A 24,824-nucleotide genomic window follows, 5' to 3' on the forward strand; every position below is an offset into this window, starting at 1 on the left:
TCAAATCTTTAAAATCCTGTGTCTGGGCCGCTTTCGTAACCCACAATGCAAATTTTGCCTTTTGGTTTAGATACATCCTTGCTTTGTGGTTTAAATTCCCAGTTATATCCTACCAAGAATCAAGAGCCTCAGAAATCAAAAGAACCTCTGAAACAGTACTTCTTAGTAACATTTAGACCCCAGATGAGAGAGCAGTAACCTGAGAACTGCTCAGCACCTCTTCCTCTGCGATACTTTTCTAATATGTAATTCAGTATTTGCTCTTTTCTTAAAAACGTCTATTTAATACTTTCATGATCAGATTGGCTAGGCTTCTTCTGTCTTTGGTTTTCGGGAAGCACAGCTCCTTCACAGGAGTGTCCATCATTCTGGTGTTAGAAACCATAATCTAGAATAGCCTGTCTGCCTGTCATCTGTACAGCCAGCTGTCCCCTTGTCCTCTCTTTTCCAGTTACTGCCTCCTGCTGGAAGAGCCATAAAAACCACTTGATCCCTAACCTTCCATGTTAACTCAGCTCTTACAGTTCTTTTTCAGGTTTCTTTTTGTTACCTCCCATGCTCTCATGTCAGACAGGTGAAGCCAGTAGCTTATCGGTTTTCTTAAAGGGTTTCTTGTCATGTCTTGAATGTTTTCAGAGAACACCTCCTGTTCTCCCTGACTTGCTTGGGTTTATTTATGGCCATCCTGTATTTTGGGGAGGATGTCATCAGCCACCTTGATTGATGTTGTTTGTGCCACTTTTCCTCTCCTTCACTGCCTGAAGGTTAGCTGCTGTCCTTGCTCCTCGTTCTGAGCTCCTCGTTCATTGATTCCACAGTTTTTGACACCCTACCTCTTTTGTCCTAAGTAGCATAGTACTGGACTGCTGTTGCATTTTTCTTTGAGTTTTTTAGGTTCCCCTCAGGTAACTTACTCAGCTTTAACACGTGTTACTTTGTAGATAATGACTATTGTATTAATGCTTGACCTTCCCCAGAGTTTCAGTGATTCTAAATGCTTAACTGATTATGGTATTATTTCCATTTGACTCAACTGCCCTTACCTTAAATATAGCCAAAATTTAACTCCCTTTTCCCAGGATTAAATTCACTTTGCACTTCCTTGACCTTAAAATTTTTCTCTTAATGGCTAGCAGTATTTTTTCAGGCACTTCATTTCCCTATCTACTTGGTTCCATTTCCTGTGTTCAGAAAGTCACCAGCTTGATTCGTTGTGATAGCTTTTTATCTCTTTCTGCCACCCTGGGCAGGTTCTTATACCAGTGTAGATTACTGCAGCAGACTCCTAGTCCTGTTTTCTTGGTTCCAGCCTTTGGCCCTTGAGGTCCGGCAGTAGAGTATTCATCCTAGAATACATTTTATTGTGCTGATAAATCCATGCACAAAACCCTTCAGTGTTCCTCACTATAAGAAAAAGCTCAGACTCTTCTCTTTAAAAGCCCTCTATGATCTGGCAGCCACTCATCTTTCCAGTTTGCTTTCTAGTCTCCTGCATGAGCCCTTATACCCCTGAAAAAACGGTCATGTTCTGCTCTGATTCACTATTTTATCCATGTTGATGGCTTTTCTCATCTTGTCCTTGAGGGGCCTAACCTAGTGCTGTTGTGATACTCACTTTTGATCACATAGATTTTTCTCCTGTGTACATGCAGTAATATTCTTTGCATTGTTTTAGGAAACTACCCTGTATAGTTTTGGGAAAACATGTGAGTAAATGACCCATTTTAACAGCTTTATTGAGACATAATTTACATACCACAAAATCTACCCATTTTGTATAACTAAATGCATTTTAGTATATTTACAGAGATGTACAACCATCTCTACCATGTAATTTGAAACACTTCACTCACCTTTGTGCCCATTTACAGTCACTCCCCATTCTCACCCACACTCCTGGGTAGGTACTAATCTCTCTTCTGTGTCTTTGTTTTTTTTGGGGGGGACATTTCTTGTAAATGGAATCCTACAATATGTGGTCTCTTATGTCTGGCTTCTTATGCTGAGCATGTTTTGGAGGTTCATCTGTGTCGTAGTATGCATCAATACTTCCTTTTTATTGCCCAATAGTATTCCATTGTAGGAATATAAAGAATACATGAATTTTGATATTTTCACTCAGAATGGCATAGTGGAATGGTTTAGTATATCTTTGGCAATGAACTATGCTTTTTGGTTCTTTCCCTCGAAAGCTTTTCCTAGAATATGTCCATCAGCAAATACTCTAAAACATCCATGTTAAAAAAAAAAATCCATGTTGTCTAGTTTTGCTTCTTATGTCTACGTTGGTTTTACACTAAACCTAAAAGCTTGGTTCTTTCTCTATGTAGGGCCATGTTCATGAGTGGACTCAGTGAAAGCAAACAGACACATGTGCACCTGCGGAATGTGGATGCAGCCACCTTACAGATAATAATAGCTTATGCATACACGGGTAACTTGGCAATAAATGACAGCACTGTAGAACAGCTTTATGAAACAGCTTGCTTCCTGCAGGTAAGCAGTTTCTCCTCTGTTATATACATAAACTGGTCTATTTTTTTCAAGAGACAGTGTTTCATCATCAGTGTTGTCTTATACCTATATAATTTTATTGCAGATTTTAGAAAGTTTTCTCTTCTTAAAATGTACAAAGGAGGGTTGCCTGCTGGCTCGGAAGCATGGGCAGCTCTTGATGTTGGGACCCTGGGTTTGGGCCCCATGTTGGTGTAGAGATTAAGTAAATATAAAAATAATGAACAAGGGAAAAACAGGATTTGGTCAGCCAGTAAACTTTAGTTTTATGAAGAGAACTGAATTGAAAAGATGGGTGAAAATTTCATACTGGTTTCATATTCTAATATACCTGAGAATTCAGATTTCAGATAAAAGTAATTTTTAAAGGTGTTTATTAAATTTAAGCGCTTTGATTTTTTTTTTTTTGCTAAAGGCTGAGATGTATTGATTTTTGATCGTACAGGTTTTCACAGAAAATTTGAAGTTCTTATGGAAATGATCGAACTAAATATTATAATAGCTGTGTGACCATCTTGAGCTGTTAAAGAACTATTAAACTAAAGTGATGATTGATCCACTTACAGATAAACTATTTTACTCTGTTTTTCCCTCAATATTTACAATTTTAAACAGAATATAAAAATATTTTCCTCCTCCCTTTCTCTTTTTTTGGAATATATTTCAGAAACTGGAAGTTTCTCTGAGGGAAGAACCTTGAGACTAAAGATTTTATTTGGAGAGAACAGGTCATGCTACCTAGTAGATGCTTCATAAATGCATACTGCATTGAGTATGATGACACTGAGCACCAACACCTGGGTGAAATTCTGGGAACCAGAACTCAGTCCAATGCTGTATATAACTTTTATTCTGGACTGTTTTTTTCCCTATAAAATTATGCAGTGTTCTACTATATCTGCAACTCTGGGGAAACTGAGGCCATCGTAGCTTCCTGATGCTTTAAAATTAAAGGCATTCATAACCTAGATCCAAACTTGAGAAAGGGGGAAGTGCCAACAATATGCACTGTCTTTCCATAGTTTAAATTTTCAGTACTTTAAAGCCAGAAACTAAAAGTAGGTATTTTTTAGAGTTGCAAAAAAAATTGAGGAATTTTAAGAAATTTGGATTCCAGAGTACTTTATTACTGTAAATAGTGACACTGTTCCTTATAACTTTTTTCCTACCATGTTGTTAAACTCTATATGCATATACTTGGCAAAACAGGACTGGCTCTTGGACCGGGTTGTCCTGACAAGCCTGGGATGACTGGCAACATGATTTTCATTATTAACCACAGAAAATGCTTTTATGTTCCTGATACTACTCTTTTATTTAGGTTATATATGTTTTACTTATAGATATATAGATGTGTAGATATCATCTAATCCTTATTATAATCATTGGTAAGGATCCTCCCATTGTATATAAGAGAAAGGTCAGGTTTAGAGAAGTAAAGCTGCCTAATACTGTCTGCTCCTGAGCATCCAGTCTAGGCACCCTGACTTGTCACTATAAACTGCTTCTAGTTAGCTTACTATGATGTTGAATAAGCATAGTAGGTAGCACTTCTGATTCAGCCAAGATCTCTACTTTTCCTTTTTAAGAAAAAACAAATCTAGGAAACAGAATGGCTAAGGTGGGTCATTTAAACATAGGTAATTTGTAACTGCACATAAATGTATTTATTGTTCCTTTGGTTACCTCTCTAGATAAGGCAGGCAAATACTTAACTCTTGTGCATAGCTTTGTTTTATAGGACTTTCTTGTCCATGTTGAGAAAACCAGATGCCAGCTACTCATCAATAATCATTTAGGCTAACAGTTTTAAAGATTTTATTTATTCATGAGAGAGAGAGACAGAGAGGCAGGCACAAGTAGAGGGAGAAGCAGGATCCCTGTGGGGAGCCCGATGTAGGACTCAATCCTAGGACCCTGGGATCACAACCTGAGCCAAAGACAGATGCTCAACCACTGAGCCACTAAGGCGCCCCAGAATAACAAATTTATAATGAAAAAATGATAATCATTAGTTTTTACATGGCTTCCATTTGATTTTCTCAATTACATATTTTTTATTTATTTTTAAGATTTTATTTATTTATTCATGAGAGAAGAGAGAGAGAGACAGACACAGACACAGGCAGAGGGAGAAGTAGGCTCCATGCAGGAAGCCCGACATGGGACTCGATCCCAGGCCCCCAGGATCACACTTTAGCGCCGTAGGTGGCGCTAAACCGCTGCACCACCGGGCCTGCCTTCGATTACATATGTTTTAAAGACTAGAAAAGTATGGAATATATCCATAAATTTCCATACTTTTTCCTTTAAGACCATTTATTTTTAAGAGCTTATTTAATGTTAAACTATTAGCTCCTAAATAGAGCACTTAAGTAGGCCATTGGACAAGAAGTAGAAATACAAAACTATACAGTTTTCTAATTTTATTATTACTGGAAGGCATTCTCTCTTTGCCCAAGCATAAGTATCTAAAAATAAAAAGTATAGTTTAGGGAGCTGATTAATAATACTTGTGTTTTACATAAAAGTAAAATTTGTTTTTATCAACCTTTTCCCCTCCCATTTTAGGTGGAAGATGTATTACAACGTTGTCGGGAGTATTTAATTAAAAAAATAAATGCAGAGAATTGTGTGCGATTGTTGAGTTTTGCTGATCTGTTCAGTTGTGAGGAATTAAAACAAAGTGCTAAAAGAATGGTAGAACACAAGTTCACTGCTGTGTATCACCAGGAGGCTTTCATGCAGCTGTCACATGACCTACTGATAGACATCCTCAGTAGTGACAATTTAAATGTTGAAAAGGAGGAGACGGTTCGAGAAGCTGCTATGCTGTGGCTAGAATACAACACAGAATCACGATCCCAGTATTTGTCTTCAGTTCTTAGCCAAATCAGAATCGATGCACTTTCCGAAGTAACACAGAGAGCTTGGTTTCAAGGTCTGCCGCCCAATGACAAGTCTGTGGTGGTTCAAGGTCTGTATAAGTCTATGCCCAAGTTTTTCAAACCAAGACTTGGAATGACTAAAGAGGAGATGATGATTTTCATTGAAGCATCTTCAGAAAATCCTTGTAGTCTTTACTCTTCTGTCTGTTACAGCCCCCAAGCAGAGAAAGTTTACAAGCTGTGCAGCCCACCCGCTGATTTGCATAAGGTTGGGACTGTTGTAACTCCTGATAATGACATCTATATAGCAGGTGGTCAGGTTCCTCTGAAAAACACAAAAACAAATCACAGTAAAACAAGCAAACTTCAAACTGCCTTCAGAACTGTGAACTGCTTTTACTGGTTTGATGCACAGCAAAATACCTGGTTTCCAAAGACCCCGATGCTTTTTGTCCGCATAAAGCCATCTTTGGTTTGCTGTGAAGGCTATATCTATGCAATTGGAGGAGACAGTGTAGGTGGAGAACTTAATCGGAGGACCGTGGAGAGATACGATACTGAGAAGGATGAATGGACAATGGTAAGCCCTTTGCCTTGTGCTTGGCAGTGGAGCGCAGCAGTTGTGGTCCATGACTGCATTTATGTGATGACACTGAACCTCATGTACTGTTATTTCCCCAGGTCTGATTCATGGGTAGAAATGGCCATGAGACAGACTAGCAGATCTTTTGCTTCGGCTGCAGCTTTTGGTGATAAAATTTTCTATATTGGAGGGTTGCACATTGCTACCAATTCTGGCATAAGACTGCCCTCTGGCACTGTAGATGGGTCTTCAGTAACTGTGGAGATTTATGATGTGAATAAAAACGAGTGGAAAATGGCAGCCAACATCCCTGCGAAGAGGTACTCAGACCCCTGCGTCAGAGCTGTTGTGATCTCAAATTCTCTGTGTGTGTTTATGCGAGAAACCCACTTAAACGAGAGAGCTAAATATGTCACCTACCAGTATGATCTGGAACTTGACCGGTGGTCTCTGCGGCAGCACATATCTGAACGTGTACTCTGGGACTTGGGGAGAGATTTTCGGTGCACTGTGGGGAAACTTTATCCATCCTGCCTTGAAGAATCTCCGTGGAAACCACCAACTTACCTTTTTTCACCGGATGGGACTGAGGAGTTTGAACTAGATGGAGAGATGGTTGCACTACCACCTGTATAGTTGGCGAGTTTTGGGAGTGCACGCCTGATTTATGTGCTTTGTCATTTTCTTTGCTAAACAAGAGAGGCTATGAAAGGACTAAATATGAGTACATAAAAATCTATCTTTGATAAATTTTATTTTTATGCCCTACTTAATATTTGCATCAGTATAATATATATCAGTGAGTCTTACAGAAAGATATGCTTCCATAATATGAAATAGAGTATCCAATAATTGAGAAACTTTTACGTGTATCATGAGAGCATAAGAATCTGGATTATCTAACATTGTTAGCCCTGTGTTATGTACAGTTCAAAAAGTTCACTTATTAAAGTAGTTTCCTGTTCCTAGTGTGGTATATCGCAAATTGTGCCGAGGTTATTTTAGTATATGTATTTCATTCCCGTGCTTCTGTTCTGAAGTCCTGGAATATGGTTTTTTTTTCAGTGTAATTAATTCAGCTGCACTTAAACACTAGTGTCCATGTTGGTATAGAAATGTCTAAATCCTATACTATAGTTGAGGAAGATCTTCCACTTTATGGCATTGCACAGGGAAAGCTATGACTGCAGGATCAGTCTAACTATACTATTAGGTGCATGTACTCTCTTTCCACTAACTTATACTTGTCTATCTAGAATACAGGTCTTCCAATCAGCTGGTCATTTACCAGGTGTGGACTTAAGTTGCTGGGCTTGCAATAAGAATTGCTAGTCCCTCGTTGTGCGGGTCTGTGTGGAGCTTTAATCAGTAAATGCCTCCACTTTCTGTATTACCTTAACATTGGCTCATGCATATAACTACCTGCTGCTGTTGTATTTCTCCATCTTAAAGATTTAGAGTGGGTTAACCAGGTCATTACATCTTAATTTAATAACAAGCATTACTGTAGAGTGATTGTGTATAGATACCCATTAGCTGTCAGGGTGTGGTTTTTTTTGTTTTCTGTTTTTTTTTTTTTTTTTTTTTTTTAACCTGTTGTGTGTGTGTGGGGGGGGTTAGGATTAGAAAGGTGAACTGTTCAGGAATTCTCTGCACGAGCCGTGCAGAAGAGCAGATAACTAGTGCTGCTCTGGCATTAATCCCAGGAACCACTAGCAGTAGCGGGCGCCGCCAATCTAACATGAGCACAGGTGCTTCATGACAAACATTACTAGCATGTTCAACTGCATAATGTTCTGGCACTGTATTTTGAATGACATTAATTTATTAAATAAATTGTATATATTCAATATCTGTCTTTCTTTTGTGATGGGAATGGTGTAACGAATGGTGGGCTTTTAGTTCTAATTTTGTTGGGTCAGTTTGGCTTGTTACAGGGTTTTTTTTTTTTCGTTTTTCAGAATTTTGACATTCACATATCTGGCTTTCCTTTATTCTTGTCTGATTTGAGCCTTACTGTATCAACGTCAACCAACGACACAGAAGAGACCATCATGCCTTTTAACCCAGTCCTGGGTTAGGATCATCTGGAGTACCTTTAAATGCCTGAGCCTCATCCCAAACAAAATGAAGCAGGATTTCTGGTGGGTGGACCCAGAAGTGTCTTTCAAAGCACTACTGCTGATTCTTCTGTGCAGTCCCAGAGACCCGTGGGTTTAGGCCTTCAGTAAGGATTTCATTCTGGATTCCCAGTCTTCCTAGAGCACATCGGAGTCCGGCTCACAAAAACTGCCTCTCACTGCTGGGGAATAAAGTTCCAAATTCTTTAGCACATTTAAGGCTCTCTAATTTGACTTTAAATCCCTTTAACAGCCTCATCTTACATTGTTGTCCTATGACCTTGAACTCCTACTAATCAGGTCTGTGCTGTACTTTGCTGCCTATGCTACTGCTCTACTCATAATGGTCTTCCGTCCCTATTCTGTCTGTCGTGGTCTTTCTATACCTAAGATCCACTTGGGGGAGTCTTTTTTTTTTTTTTTAATGACTGCTTCCCTGGTAGCCACCTCTTAGTCTGTGATGACGAGAGTCTGTTGTCACACGTCCTTAGTACCTTTTACCTTGATCTGTTCATTGTACCAGTCATTCTATCGAGTGTTCTTAGAGGCACGCTTGTCTACAAAATGACCCATGATTCTGAGGGTAGGGATTTTCTTAGAGCCGCACCCCCTACCAGGGCTGGTGATAAAAGAAGTGCTAAATACAAACTGGTATACAGAAGGGCCCTGAGTTTGGAACAGTCAAACCCAATATACCAAGTTCTTTATTCTCTTCAGGCGTTCGTTCCACTAGTGGTCCCCTCCATCCGGCTCAGACTTGCCCTCTTCTACTTCCGCCTCTCTCCTGGCAATAGCCCAACTCCTTTGTTTCACTGTCATTATTTTACAACTGGCAAAACCTGAATCTCAGATGAGTTCGGCTTGATCTGCCTGTGACTCTTGGCTTGCTGAGCACTGCTACAGAAAACCACACGAGGGCACAGATGGTGCCACTATCTAATTTGCAGTCCCCATCCTTGGCTAGGTCCTCAACAGTAGCAAGCTACCCCTCATTCAGAGCAATTTGAAATCTCCAGTCTTAGGAAATCTTCACCTTCCCCAACTCTATTAGCAGGTGATTTCACAGGAAAAATGGTGGAAAACTTCCTCAACTGCATCACCAAGTCTGTCTGCCTGCCCCCGCCCCCTGCAAGTTCTTCCTCCTATTCAGAGAGAAAACAGAATAACCCAGGATCTTTATTAAAGGTACCATCTTTTCCAAGCTCCTTACAAAGTCTGCTTTTGAGTACCCTGCCTCCCAAACTGGCTTGTGCATCAGCATCCCGTCAGGAACTGAAAACACGGATCCCAGACTGTCCCCAAACCTTGAACTTGAGGCAGTCCTCCCTCCCTCTCTGCAGCTTTTGTGTTCCCTCACTACCTTCAACTTCTCTAAATGGGTCCTTTCCTCTCTCTAACCATGACCAAGCCTCTTTATTTATTTATTTATTTGAAATTTAGTATTTATTTATTTATTTATTTATTTATTTATTTATTTATTTACTTACGAATGATAGTCACAGAGAGAGAGAGAGAGAGGCAGAGACACAGGCAGAGGGAGAAGCAGGCTCCATGCACCGGGAGCCCCGATGTGGGACTCGATCCCGGGTCTCCAGGATCGCGCCCTGGGCCCTAAAGGCAGGCGCTAAACCGCTGTGCCACCCAGGGATCCCCCCAAGCCTCTTTAAAAAATATTTTCTTGCTCAACCCCCTTCTTTTCCCCCTTCAAAACCTAATTACTTGCCTCTTGACAAACAGCACCTCACCATTTACCAGGGAAGCCAGTGAGACTGGTTTCTGCCATTATCACTCCACTGAAACGTCTTGAAGTTCAGAGCTTACTCCGCTTGTCTTTTTTGACACATAATAGTACTTTACACCCCTGAATACTTCATTTGAAAGACTTTGAATTGGACTCGCGACATGATGCTCCCCTGGTTTTTTCCCTATGTCTGGGGCCCTTCCTCAGATGATTTCACCTCTAACCATCTCTTAAATCTTGATTTTGTAATCACGCACCTTAAGCAATGCTGTTTACTTCAGGGACGTATGTTGGTTTTCTTTGGCCTAGATGTTCACCTGAGAGCCACACTTATATGTCGTCTTAGCTTAGATTGCTAAAACAAAGTGCTATCAGTTAGGTGGGTTATAAACAAATTTGTTCTGGACTGTTCTGGAGAGTGAAGTCTGAGGTTACGGTGCCAGCATGGTCAGGTTCTGTGAGACCTCTCCTCTGGGCTACACAGACTGCTGAGATATCCTCATGTGACAGGAACTTCGTTGGCCTCTTACAGGGATACTAATGAGATCCTGAGGACTCCATCCTTAGGACCTAATTACTTCCCAGCACCATCACATTGAGATTAGAGTTCAGCAAATGAATTGGGGAGAGGGAGGGGGACACACAGATATCTCCCACTTGAAAGTCTCTGTTCTCTCAAATTCAACATGTCCTAAGATCTTCCCCACCTCCATCTCACACACTTGTCTGGTTCAGGTTCTGTCAGTAAACAGCACTGTGCCCCATCCTGCCACTTACTTGGAAGTTAATTTGATTTTTCCCTCTCCTTCACCTCCATATACTGTGAATCACAAGGCCGTATAGTTTCTCTTAAATATCTCTTGAACTCATCCTCAATTTCTAACACCTTAATGTAGAGCCCCTACCATCTCACCTGGAGGACTTAATTTCCTAAATTTCCTTAAAACACTTTATTGAGCTGTAATTCACAATCACCAAACAGTTCAGTAGTCTTTAGTGTATTCATAGAGTCTTGCAGTCACATAATCAGAGAACATCTCATGATGCCAAAACCCCATACTCCATTCTCCTTTTACCCCCTAAATGATCTCTGCTGATATCTTTTTTGCTCACACTTTTACCACACTGCAATCAACATAATTTCCCAAAATTTATGTCATGTCTTTGCTTGGAACTTTTATTGTCCTTGGAATGGAGTCCAAGTTCCTTTTTGATTTGTAAGGCCTTGAAGAATCTGATTTCTCCTTCCTTTTCTGGCCTACTTTTCTTCCTTACAGTTTACAGTCTCCCTAAATGGAGAATTTTAGTTCTTTTAATAGATCTAGTCTTCTCTTTCACATACATTTTTATCTGCCTCAAACACTCTTCCCTTTTGCTTAAATCTAAGGTAACCATACATCCTAGTTTATACTTGTTTTCCCTTTGACTTTTAAAAATGTTCCTGTTTGGATGGTAAATGCTATGGTAACCCGGCTAAATTCAATTTACATGTTCATTTCCTTTAGGTGGCTTAAAAAATCCTACCTTGAGTTCCCTTTATTTAAATCTCAATTTGTCCCCAATATTGTCTAATACTCCTCCAACTATCTTACAGTTAACATGTTTTGATTGTCTTCACCACTGCTGTGAGGTCAAGGGCTTGCATCTACCTTATTTCTGTATCCTCAACACCTAACAATGCCTGGCACATAGTAGACGCAAAATAAAATCTTGGGGATCCCTGGGTGGCTCAGCGGTTTGGCCCCTGCTTTTGGCCCAGGGTGTGATCCTGGAGTCCCGGGATCGAGTCCCACATCGGGCTTCCTGGATGGAGCCTGCTTCTCCTCTGTGTCTCTGCCTTTCTCTCTCTCTCTCTGTCATGAATAAATAAAATCTTTAAAAAAAATAAAAAAATAAAAATAAAAAAATAAAATCTATACAAAGGAGTGTTAGGTCATAAAGGGAATTTGAATTCAGACCACTATTTTAGAATTATAGTGATTAGTAGTGGGAGTACCTCTGACACTATGGAGAAAGGATTTATCAAATAAATGAACATCAAATGAGCTGACATTTAAAAAAAAAAAAAAAAGAAAGAAAACTTACCAATATGTAAAAAAGGATTTGACCAAGTAAGTTTTATCCCAAGGAATGAAAGTTTGGTTTAACATCTGAAAATCACAGAGTACACATCAGCAGAATAAAGGAAAAGAATCCTATGATCATCTCAGTAAAGAGAGGAAAAATTTGACAAAATTCAATATCCATGTATGATAAAAACTCAGCAAATTAGAGAAGGAAATTTGCTCAATCTGATAAAGAACATCTATGAAAACCGCAGAGCTAATATACTTAATGGTGAAAGACTGAACTTTCCCCCTAAGATATGGAACTAGACAAAGTTGCCAGCTTTCATCACTTCTACGTGGAATTGTACTAGCCAAGGCAATAAGGCAAGAAATGGAAAAGGCATACAGCTTAGAAATAAAAACTAGAATCACTTAACAAGTATCCTAAGCAAGGATATAAGATCAATACTAAATACCAGATAAAAACAAAAGTCAGCTGTTTTTATGTACTTAACCATAAAACTTAACAACATAACAAAATTAGGGATAGATTCAACAAAAAACATATAAGACGTACACAACATTGCTGAGATTGATGAAGACCTAAAGAAATGGAGAGATAGAGCATGTTCATGGATTGAATCAATACTGTTAAGATGGCAATTCTCTCCAAATTGATCTACAGATTCAATGCAATCCCTATCAAAATGCCAGTATACTTTTTTCTCTTACAGAAACTGATGTGCTGATTTTAAAATTTTTACAGAAAAGCAAAAGAACTGCAATAGCCAAAACCATTTTTACAAAAAGAACCAAGTTGGAACACTTACACCAAAAATTTCAGGTGTGCCTGGCTGGCTCAGTTGGTAGGACGTGTGAATACTGACCTCAGAATTATAGGTTTGAGACGACATTGGGTGTAGAGATCAGTTAAAAATTTTAAAAAATTCAAAATTTTACTATAATGAGGACAGTGTGGTACTGCACGAGGATATAGACAGAATATCATAGAACTGAATATATTTTCATGTGTTTAGGGTCAAAATAAAAAAGTATTTGAGAGAGCAAGAGCATGTGCATGAAAGGGGGCAGGAGCAGAAGAATGCTGAGCAGGGAGCCTGAGGCAGGGCTCAGACCCAGGACCCTGAAATCATTAGCCAAAGGCAAACGCTTAACCAACTGAGCCACCCGGGCACCCTTATGGTCAACTTTGTGACCAAAGTGCCAAGATAATTCAATAAGGAAAGACAGTCTTTTCAATAAATGATGCTTGAACAATTTGCTGTATGTTTTATATGCAGGAATATTCATAGAATTACTAGAACATCTATGTGATACTGGTTCACCTGCTGGTATATGACAATATTTCAAATCGTTAGTTATTTCTAGTATCCTTAAAGAGCTTTTAAAAATAAAAAGACTAGGATGCCTGGGTGGCTCCGTTGGTTGGGCCTCCAATTCTTGGTTTCAGCTCAGGCTGTGATCTCATGGGTTGTGAACTGAGCCCCACACGGGGATCGCACTCAGCAGGGAGTACACTTGAAGATTCTCTCCCTCTGCCTCCTCCCCTACTCATGCATGCTCTTTAAATAAAAAAAAAAAAAAACAAATGAAGACTTTAAGAGAGTGAGTGAGAGAGGGAGGGAGAGGAAGGGAGCATGAGCAGGGGGAGGGGCTGAGAAGCAGAATCCACGCCAAGCAGGGAGCCTGATGCAGGGCTCCATCCCAGGACTCCGGGATCATGACCTGAGCGGAAGGCAGATGGTTAACTGAGGCACCCAGGCGCCCCAAATTTTTTTTTAAAAGTTAAGACCAAAGACTCTGCAGGAAATTGATCTTGTGAGATAAACAATGAACAGGAAAATAAATTAAAAAAAAAAAAAGGAGAATAAATGGTTAACCATATGAAAACAAGCTTATCCCATTCATGTCAAGTGAAAGAGTCAAAGATAAAGCCAACCCTGAGATACTGTTTCTCATATATTAAATTGGCAAAAATCCAAAAGTTTCACAAACTATTGGTGGAGAAACACGCATACTCATATGGCTGATGGTCCTGCAAATTACCATTGTGGTTATTGGGGATTTGGCAATATTTGTAAAATTACTAATCCTTTTGACCAGAAGTCTCCTATCTAGTGACCTCTCCCAAAAACAAACTGGCAAAAAATACTTTTTAACTGTAAATATGCACAAGGCTGTTATCCTTTATAACATTATTTGCAACAGCAACACAAATGTCCATTGGAAGAGGATTGGTTAATGTCAAATCCATACAGATTTCCAGATTAAAAAGCAAAACGGAGAATGTGTGTGTGATAAAATAGATACTATTTTATCTGTATTTATGTGTTTAAAGCATAAAGATAAATTATAAACATTTTTAAATGGTTAACTTGGAGAAGGAACATGAGGAGGACAAAATTAAGTCTTCTTTGACTTTGAATATATCTAGTTTGGTAAATTTGACTTTAGAACTAGGTAAATATGTTACATAATTATAAAACAAAATTAAATTTAAAAACTTTAGGATGAAGCTAATGAATCTAAATTAGTATCCAGTGGGTGGCATAACCACACAAAAAGTAACTCTTAAAACAGTAATTTATGCATCTCTAGTGGAATAAAGCCTAGGGAAAAAAATCTTTGGGGCGCCTGAGTGGCTCAGTTGGTTAAGTGTCTGACTCTTGATCCCAGCTCAGGTCTTGATCTCAGGGTTAAGTCCAAGGCCTGTGTTGGGCTCCATGCTGGCGTGGGGCCTACATTAAAAATAAATAAAAATCTAGGGATCCCTGGGTGGCGCAGCGGTTTGGCGCCTGCCTTTGGCCCAGGGCGTGATCCTGGAGACCCGGGATCAAATCCCACATCGGGCTCCCGATGCATGGAGCCTGCTTCTCCCTTTGCCTCTGTGTGTGTGACTATCGTAGATTAAAAAAAAAATAAATAAATAAAATAAAAATAAATAAAAATCTACCTGTTTTTAGTCACATTATTAGTGGTAGTGTTGGGATTAGTATCCTGAGACTGTTGTGTATGTACCATGGGTAACAGTGAATGAGTAATGATGTTAGTACTAGAGTCTCTGAGTGAAGAAAGGACATACGGATGTAAGACAGAGGGAAAGTGAAATCCCTGTGGTCTAAGTTTGCAGTGCAGGTATCTGTACACACTCACATCCTAAACAAAACACAAATTTCCCCTTTCTGCTGAACAGGTCTGAAAAGGACTTCCCAGTCATGGCAGTGTCCATAGCCATAGCTGTGGACTGCAGTTTTGAGGTAACATTTCCTTTTAAATGGAACCAAAGTTTCTTGGAGAAAAGGCTGATTCTAGGTACGGGGCAAGAAATGTGCAAAGGAGGCTAGAAACACCTTACGCCAGCTATCAAGGAAGCTATCAAAAGGAGGTCGCAGTCATGTCCAAAAACGTGGGAACCAAGGAGCCAGCAGGAACCCCTGGCCAGGCCTGACCAGGGAGGGGTCCATGGGATGGGAAAGAGCCAGGATTCAAGATTGCTGGAAAGGCCTGAGGGCCCACAAGGACAGCAGGGTCATGGGGCACATGACAGCAATCACCAGGCAAACCTCCTCCCCAGGGCACCATGCTGGGGAGCTGCAGGCCGCGGGTGTGATGCTGTGTGAGGGCAGCCCCATCTCACAGGCCGGAAGGCCCAAGGCCGGAAGGCAGGTGCGGGGAACGCACATGTGGCCTGCATGAGATTGTGTGAGGCAGCACAACTCCGTGGGAGCAGTCCCCAGTCTGGCTGTGGAGGGAGAGATGGGGCCACAGAATTTCTTAGAAAAAATAAAGAGACCAAGAAAATAAAACACACCACTGGCCAAAGAGAGGATGATATGAGCAACAGTGAGAATAACAACCCCAGTAAGAGGAAGATACGCACATTAAGAATTTTTTGAAAATTGAAGCTCCTCAATCATATTTCCCCTTCACTCATTTGTGGTTTGCTCTGCCTTTTATCATTCTACCAGTAGCATTATTTTTTTGGGGGGGGGGGGGTTGGGGACAGTAAAATGCAAACAATATATGTATTGGAACGTAGACATTTTTCCAATACCAACCACATGTAGTGTCATATATCCTGTACTGAAAACATTCCCCTGGGGGCAGGCACCTGGGTGGCTCAATCAGCTAAATGTCTGCCTTCGGCTCAGGTCATGATCTCAGAGTCCTGGGATCGAGCCCAGCCAGAGTGGGGCTCCCCACTCAGTGGGGGGTCTGCTTCTCCCTCTCCCCCTGCCTGTCCCCCACACGCTCTCAAATACATAAGATCTTAAAATTTTTTTTTCCCTCTCTGTGAGGATGCCAGTTAATGGTACATAAAGAGACCTATTTTACATTCATCTACTGACACTCCTGGAAGATACCACTATGAATTAGGTCAATGCTTTTTTCCCTAGAAATGGTCTACTAAATACTTAACCTCTTTATCTTCAGAAATTAAAACATTAGCATGAAAATTTTCAAACATTTTGTCTTACTATTTGGAAAAAATATACCCATTAAAATATCTGAATTATTATCTTAATGACTTTGTATCAAAAAATATCATTAATCATCTAATATAATGAATGTCAGTCTATTCATGTGTTCCTGCCAAAATATGGCTACTTACTTTTAAAAAATAGATGTTTTTTTAAAAAAAGACAAAACACAAAAGCTCCAGTGGATTAGGATATATCAAGTATGTTTCATCCACAAATTCATTTTCAAAACCCACAAATTGTTCATCATTGGAGGATAAAACAAAGGAAAAGGGTGGAACATTTTATCCTCCCTTTTATATACAAACTGAATCAGTCAGTAACAAAAGAGGGCACATTTTTTCTTTATATCACATTCCAACTATTGGATAAGAAATGACAGCATGAGACTATCATTACTTCTTATGCCAAAATGGATCTGAGCAATGATTATCAATAGCCGATAATATAAAAAAAAAAAAGAGAGACAATTAGGTTGGTAGGACAACAGCCTACCTATAATCATCTTGCCCTTTTTTCATCAAGAACGAATCTGACCAAGTTTCTTTTTTTTTTAAACTTTTTTTTTTTTTTAATATTTTTTATTTATTTATGGTAGTCACAGAGAGAGAGAGAGAGGCAGAGACATAGGCAGAGGGAGAAGCAGGCTCCATGCACCAGGAGCCCGACGTGGGATTCGATCCCGGGTCTCCAGGATCGCGCCCTGGGCCAAAGGCAGGCGCTAAACCGCTGCGCCACCCAGGGATCCCTGACCAAGTTTCTACACACAAGTATCAATTTATGAAACTATAAGTGTTAGAAGAATATGTTAAATTATGCCAAGAAATGCAATCTACAAAATCCAGATTTTGGAAAACTGCAAGGACAAATGACTCAAATTTCTTAACAAATTGAAAAAGTGTATCAAGTTGTGGAAGGAGGAACCACTAGTAGAGACTTAAAAGATTTCTCTACCAATGGCATTTTGTAGACTTTAGTCTTGATTCAAACAGAAAATAAATCTGGCTTTACACAGAAACTTGTACACAAATGTTCAGAGTAATATTATTTATAAGAGCCAAGAAGTGGGCAAATAAAATGTGGTGTATCCATACATTAGAATTCAGTAATAAAAAAAGAATGAAGTAGAGATGCCTGGAGGGCTCAGTCGGTTAAGCATCCGACCCTTGATTTCAGTTCAGGTCTTGATCCAGGGTCCTGAGTTCAAGCCCGGCACTGGGCTACATGCTGGTTATGAAGTCTACTTCAAACAAACAAACAAACAAACAAACAAACCCAACAGGGACACCTGGGTGGCTCAGCAGTTGGGCGCCTGTCTTTGGTTCAGGTCGTGATCCTGGGATCTCAGGATCTGGGATCGAGTCCCACATCGGGCTCCCTGCATGGAGCCTGCTTCTCCCTCTGCCTATGTGTCTGTCTGCCTCTCTCACTCTGTGTCTTTCATGAATAAATAAATAAATCTTAAAAAAAAAAAGTTAAGAATAGAATGAAGTACTTATGTTATAACATGGATCAACCTTAAAAACTTTATGCTAAGTGAAGGAAGCCAGGCAGAAAAGGCCATATAGTAGTATTCCATTTATACAAAATGTCCATAATAGGAAAATCCGCAGAATGTATACTAGTGGTTGCCAGGGGCTGAGTGGGAAATGGGAAGTGACTGCTAGTGGATACAGTTTCTATTTGGAGTGGTGGAATCAAGACAGTGATGATGACCACACAAATCTGTGAAAATACTATAAACTACTGAACTGTACACCTTAAACAGGTGAATTTTATGGCATGTGAATTGCATCCCAATAAAAATATGGCATTCATAAGACAAATGGAAATTTATTTATTTATTTAAAGATTTTATTTATGATATATATATAGAGGGGGGGGGGAGGCAGAGACACAGACAGAGGGAGAAGCAGACTCCATGCCGGGAGCCCGACGTGGGATTCGATCCTGGGTCTCCAGGATCATGTCCTGGGTAGAAGGCAGGCGCTAAACCGCTGAGCCACCCAGGGATCCCTGACAAATGGAAATTTAAATACTGATTTGCTACTTGATAACACTGTTATCAGCTTATGACATTAAAACATTAATCTCTTAGAGATACATCTTAAATATTTACTGATGAAATATAACGCTGGTGTTTGCTTCAAAAATAATACAGGGCAGTTGGAAAGTCAATATTTTGCAGGTGTCAGAGTAAGAACTAAATCAGGCAAGAATCATCACAGGATGCTTTAGTGATCTTACAATATGTCCGCAAATTCTTTGATATTTTCCCTACAAGAGTTGTCACTTTACAAAGTTGGAGCTTAGTGCTTTCTTGAAATGTGGGTTGGACTTGGTCACTTCTAATGAATAGATTGTAGTGGAAGTGAGTGTCATGACCCCCAGAATAGGTAAAAAAAAAAAAAAAAAAAAAAAAGGCACTGTTGTCTCAGGGATCATTTGCCCTAGAGGAGGCCAGTCCATGCCATGCGGACCCAGAAGCAACTCTAGGGAGAAGACCGGGTGGTAAGGAAGTGACAGTTCCAGCACTGACTTGCCAGATGTGTTAATGAGCCATCTTGGAAATAGATTCTCCAGCTCCAGGCAAGCCCTCAGATAATGGCCAACTTCTGGCCAACAACGAAATGTAATCTCACCAGAGGTCCTAGGCAGGACCATCCAGCCGAGCCAGCACTAATTTCCTGACCTCGAGAAACTGAGATGACAAATACTGTTTTAAACAAGTTTTGACATATGTATTATGTGGCAATAGGTAAATAAATACAGATGCTGAATCTAAGGGAAATTTTGATAAGATTATTTGCACGATCTTAAAGCATCTCCCCAGAGACTGCTTATTATTTGGTGGGGAATGGGAGGAGGGCAAAAACTGCTCAGTGATGCGAACGGACAACTCTGATCAGTGATCAAGATCAACATCGCCATGCCTCCCCCCATGTGATACCCTGAGAGGGACATGCCACCATCCAGGCAGGACTCTGGGCAAGAATGCTTATTTTGAATCTAATCGTAAGAAAATGGTAGATACCCCCCTGCCCCCGGCAATAAGGACCACCTTATTTAAAAAAGGAAGAGGGATTTACTTTTCCAAACTATCAATGTCATAAAAGAGAAAGATTCTGGAAATGGAGGCTGATAACTGACTATAATACCTGGCCCCGTACTGGAGAGGACAGAAATACTACAAAGAACAGGACTGACAGAATTGGAATATTAATGGTGTAGAGATAAAATGGAGTCAGTGCTAAATTTCTGAAGTTGGTAACTACACTATATGGTATGTATATGGTATATGGTATATGGTATGTATATGGTATAAAAGTAAAGGTAGAGGTCTAGGATATACATAACTTAGCCTCAATAGGTGGAAAAAAAATGGGGGAGATGTGCATGTGTGAGAGAGAGAACATATAAAACATGGAAATGAAATAAAGTATTAGTAACAGATGAATTCGAATAAGGGAGTAGGTGCTTGGTTTTGTCTTACTATTTTCACTTTTGTTACGTACCTTTATCCTTGAAATTATTCCCAAATAAAGTTTTAAAAATAACTCCATTGAATGGAGGGGAAAAGTGAGGGTAAAGATGAAATAAGATTGACTACAAACTGACAACCACTGAAGCTGAATGGTATATTGTAAAAGGTTTATTAAACTTTTCTGACTACTTTTGCTATATATTTGAAATTTGCTATAGGTGAACAGTAGGAGAACCAAACTTGGAAGATCCCAAGTGTCTCTCCCACTGGTTCCATGCTCTTTCTAAATGCATTTTTTTTTTTTAAAGTACATTCACAATGTTGTGTAACCATCAGCACCACCCATCTCCAGAACTTTTTATCCTGCAAAACTGAATCTCTGTACCTACTTAACAGTTAACTCCCCACTGCTCTCTGTCCCCCAGCCCCTGGCAACCATCCTTCCCCTTCCTGTCTCTAGGACCAGGACTAGCCTAGGGATGTTACACCAGCGGAAGCGTAGGGGATTTGTCCTTCTGTGACTGGCTTATCTCACTCAGCCCGAAGTCTTCAAGATACATCCACACTGCGGCACATGCCAGGATGTGCTTCCTTTTAAAGGCTGAATAATAGTCCATTGTGTGTCACTGGCACATTTTGTTTATCCATTTATCTGTTGGTGGGCACTGCTTGCTTCCACCTTGACTATTGTGAAAAATGCTGCTGTGTACACCGTGTACATATACCCCTTAGAATCCCCTGCTTTCACTTTTAAGCCTGGATTTTTACAATTTGTTAGAGAAAGTTGCTTTTTAAATTCCTCTTACCATATGGGATTTAGTCTGTTTGATGGTTTTAAGTCATCTTTAAAGGGACCACGATAATGCTTTTCCTGATCAAACACCAGTATAAATGGTCTTGACCACTAAAGCTGAGCTTCGGTTTCTTTTTTTAAAGATTTTATTTATTTATTCATGAGACACACACAGAGAGAGGCAGAGACACAGGCAGAGGGAGAAGCAGGCTCCCTGCAGGAAGCCTGATGAGGGATTCAATCCCAGGACCCCAGGATCACAACATGAGCCAAAGGCAGGCCCTCAACCACTGAGCCACCCAGGCATCCTGCTTTGGTTTCATTTCTAGTGAGTTCCTCCACGTGCAGGGCTATTCATATGAGTATTTGGAAGTTACTTCTGCTGGAGGAATCTGATAATAGAAACCTTGTTGTAGGTTTTGGACATTGGGTAATAAGCACAGAGCAGAACGACTGAGGTTGTTGTCAAGTTCATGAGAAAGGGCATGTGAGCCTGGCTTCTCTTCAGGAGCACAGTCCTCTTCTTTGAGGCCCGAGAATTCTCCTTCCTGTGTACCCCAGGACGGTGGCACTTCTTCCCACTTTCCTAAAGGGTTACATAATTATGCAGACCAGCATTGTGGGCCTTTTTCCACTTGGACAGTACTTTCTGAAACTGCTAGATTTCCAGATGAGAACTGTTTATTCTGGATCAGACTTAATTTGGTCAGCTGAATTCTCTTGGGTATGGAGAGGTTTTCTTACCCTTGGCCTACTTTTTGTGGTACTAAATAATATCCTTTTACAGTTTCACCAAGCACTTTGTAAAATAGAAATAGTTGAAAGCACTGCTTTATTTTGCTTCCTTAGCTCCTTTTACTCTTTCAGTCCATCAGCTACACTGTGCTTGGTAAGCTGTAACCACAGAGCCTGGCACTGGAGTGGGAGGTTTTGTTCATGTTACGATACTCACCAAGTGCCTACTATGTGCCAGGCCTCCCCAACCTCACTGTCCATTGAAACACTAGTTACTCCCAGAACAGTAAGAAGGGCCCTGGTGTAGCAGAAGGCCCGAGAGGCTTTTACTCATGTGCAGTGTCCCCTCCCCTCCACTACGGTAACCAGCGTCTCACACTTGCGTGGGAGAAACAGAAAAGACACAGGAAAGACAAGAAATGCAGAGGGAAGAAAGTCGGATTCCTGGCCCCCATACTCCCCCCCTCCCCGCCCCATCTTTGGATAAGTTCTTTTTTTCTGTATTTTCTCTTCTCACACTACCCCACTTTTCAATGATTAACTGCTGTGTAACATTACAGTGAGCACCATACTTCCAGTACTACACTGAAGTATCATGGCAGGCCTTCTGTTGTTTGTTCCTGATTTTTCATTATTTGTTATAATGACACACAACTCTATACATATACCTCCCCCTCCTTTGGGATTATTTCTTTGATATAAATCCTTAGGAATGGAATGTTGGCCATACTTAGGATGAGATTAAGTCCATTTAAAATGAATTAGATGCTCTCTTAATTAAGGTACAGAACCTTTAATGACTGATCCTCCTTCTTAGAAGGGCATTTTTTTTTTTTTTTTTTAAAGTAGGCTTCACACCCAGTGGAGAGCCCAATGCAGGGCTTGAATTCACAACCCTGAGATCAAGAATCGGACATTTAACCGACTGAGCCACCCAGGTACAAAAGGGCATCTCTCTTAAAGCAATGAAACAGGTGTTAATGTTCAAACGTACTCAAGAAGGTGTCCACTTCAGTCATCCTCACCATTCATCGGAGACTTTGAGCAGTCTCCCACCAGAGAGAGTTGACCCTTGAGCAACATGAGTTTGGATTGTGTGGATCCACTTATACTTAGAGTTTTTTGATACAGTACAGAACTATAATGTATTTTCTCTTCCTTATGTTTCTTAATAATACTTTTCCCTAGCTTACTTTATCCTAAGTATACAGTATATAATACATATAACATAGAAAATATACATTGATGGACTGTTCACGTATCATAGCAGTAGGCTATTAGTAAAGTTTTGGGGGAGTCAAAAGTTACAAATTTTTGACTGCATGGGGGGTGGTCAGTGCGCCTAATCCCTACATTATTCAAGGGTCAGCTGTACTATTTTTCTTCCTGTATCTGCCACTTGGGGATTTCCTCCTCCTCGCTCTCTTTTCCTGAATCCTGTATTCTCACCAAGAGTAACTTGGAGTGGTTTTTATGCATCTCAGCCTCCTCCTGGCTTTAGCATTTCCAGAGACGGATTTCTTCCATAGTACTCCTCCATCATCACTTCTTACTCCCTCCCAGAGCTGTACCCACTCTGACCTGTTCCTTTTCTGCATCGCAGGCCATGGGCCCCCGAGAGTGGCCTAAAAATCTGCTCTTTACTGCCTATATTCAGAATCTTACTTTCTTCACTCACTCAAGGAAGAGAGCAAATGCCACTTCCTCCAGGAAGCCTTCTCGGATTGTCCCAGCAGTAAGGACTGCCATAGCACTTTACTGGACCTCTCAAGACACTCTTCATTTTATATCAAGTTTTTGAGCAGGTCTCTTCTTGTCTTCTGGACCCCATACAGGACCATACTAAGTGGTTTTGTGACTGAGTGAATCTTTACTTGCTGCTGCTGGGGCTGCATCAGGGGAGAGTTATGTTTTTACCTGTCAGGTTGTAAGCTAACACATTTTTTTTTGAACTGCTGTAGAGAGCTTTTCAGTTCTTCAGTTCTCTAGCACCTTTAATACTATATTTTCATATATACAATGGCTCTGTGACATGCAGGCTTCTATGAACTGAGACACAGCCCCCATAAACACCACTGTCAATACAGGAAGCCCATCCCGCCTCCCCTAGGAATTGTGTTAGAAACTTTGGAAACACAGCCTGCTCTTCAAGGGAGAACAGTCACAGGGTTTAACCTGATAACTTAAAAGGGAACAAAAACCATGTTTCCCAACCAGAGCAGCAGTGACTAGTATCCTTCATTTACAACAAAGACACAGAAGAAAAGTTCTAAGGATTCATTAAGCCCAGATGCTTAGAGTAGAATTAATAGCACTCAGAATAAAAATGTTTTAAACTTTGAGTCTCAAAAACAAGAGAGCTATCACTAATAGAAAAACATACTTCAAAAGTGGGAAAACATCTAAGATTTAAAAATTCCAGTCCTGCTGGCCCGTGATTTTAAATAACCGTAAAGTGGTGACACACACACAACATACTCATGCATCTTTATCTGTTGAAACTTTACCTGGGAATTTCCACTTCAAAGGCATTTGGTGGGAGTGGCGTGGAGGCACCAGCCTCTCCTGCTGACCTTGCTCACAAGGGAGGGCCAGTTCAGGATCACTGCAGCCAAGGACGGTGTGCTTTAACCTGGGTCTCAGTGGTTTCTAGGAAGTGCTGCCGCAGGACCTTCTTCTAGGGCCCAGCCAGGAGGGGCAGGTGGAAAGGCAAGTGGTTCATCTGGGAAAGATGGTCGGGAAAAAAAAAGTTGGTCAGAAAAAAAAAAAAAATCCATGGGTTGGAGCAAACATGAATGAAAATCCAGAGTGACCGCAGATGGACTTTTTGAATATACACAGCACACTGCCTTCCTGCTTGTAAACTGTATGGGGGGAAAAGCGACTTCTAACCAGGTTTAAACCTACCGACACAGAGCTGGCAGGACAGGTATCCTGGGTCTCCACTAGGCCAAGAGTAAAAGCTAGATGCTGGAGTGTCCCCCCCGTGTTCCCTGAAATCACTCAGACTTGCTTCTCATTAACAGGCCCCACTAAATTCCAGCGAAATCAAAGGAAAACACATGTCCTTACAGTGACTGCTTTCTGAGGGAGGGTGGCATCACAGGGGTTCTGTCCTCGGGCCCACTGTTCGGGGCACATGTGATCTGAAGTCGGCAGAAAGCTGTGAGACTGGGCTACCGGGGAAAAGAGAGGGTACTGCTGATTCAGAGAAACATCACTGCATTTAGGGCCAAGGCGAGTGCGCCTGTGGGGTACCCCCTCCTGGGCTGACCTTCTCAAGGGCAGCACCCAACCTGCCTCTGGCCTGTGGGGAAGCCCTTCAGGCTCTCCCCCTGCCTTCTCGAGCAAGTCTGTACCCCTTCTCCTGGCTCACAGAGTTCTCCTCTTCCTCACCTGGCCACTGAGGTCTCAGC

General features: G+C 40.8%; 2 protein-coding genes across 14 annotated transcripts in view; one reads left to right on the plus strand and one right to left on the minus strand.

Annotated features, from left to right (window-relative positions):
- The window catches only part of KBTBD2 (kelch repeat and BTB domain containing 2), a 53,608-nt gene extending 45,773 nt beyond the window's left edge, over nucleotides 1-7,835 (plus strand). For all 6 annotated transcript variants that reach the window (XM_072783540.1, XM_072783543.1, XM_072783541.1 and 3 more), the window contains 2 exons: nucleotides 2,331-2,496; nucleotides 5,086-7,835. In XM_072783540.1, the coding sequence (XP_072639641.1) occupies nucleotides 2,331-2,496; nucleotides 5,086-6,621 (1,702 nt within the window). In that variant the 3' untranslated portion in view covers nucleotides 6,622-7,835. The remainder of the gene's footprint in view (nucleotides 1-2,330; nucleotides 2,497-5,085) is intronic.
- The window catches only part of AVL9 (AVL9 cell migration associated), an 82,127-nt gene continuing 59,630 nt past the window's right edge, over nucleotides 2,328-24,824 (minus strand). For 4 of the 8 annotated variants that reach the window (XR_012010681.1, XR_012010680.1, XR_012010678.1 and 1 more), the window contains 3 exons: nucleotides 23,916-24,130; nucleotides 8,082-8,287; nucleotides 2,328-5,727 (listed from right to left, as the gene is read on the minus strand). The gene's annotated coding sequence lies outside the window, so the exon portion shown is untranslated. Of the gene's footprint in view, nucleotides 5,728-8,081; nucleotides 8,288-10,103; nucleotides 10,202-23,915; nucleotides 24,131-24,480; nucleotides 24,585-24,824 lie in introns of all 8 variants that reach the window. The other 4 variants (XR_012010676.1, XR_012010675.1, XR_012010677.1 and 1 more) reach the window with 4 other exon arrangements.

This window comes from Canis lupus, chromosome 18, assembly GCF_048164855.1.
Source record: "Canis lupus baileyi chromosome 18, mCanLup2.hap1, whole genome shotgun sequence".
Lineage (NCBI taxonomy): Eukaryota > Metazoa > Chordata > Mammalia > Carnivora > Canidae > Canis > Canis lupus.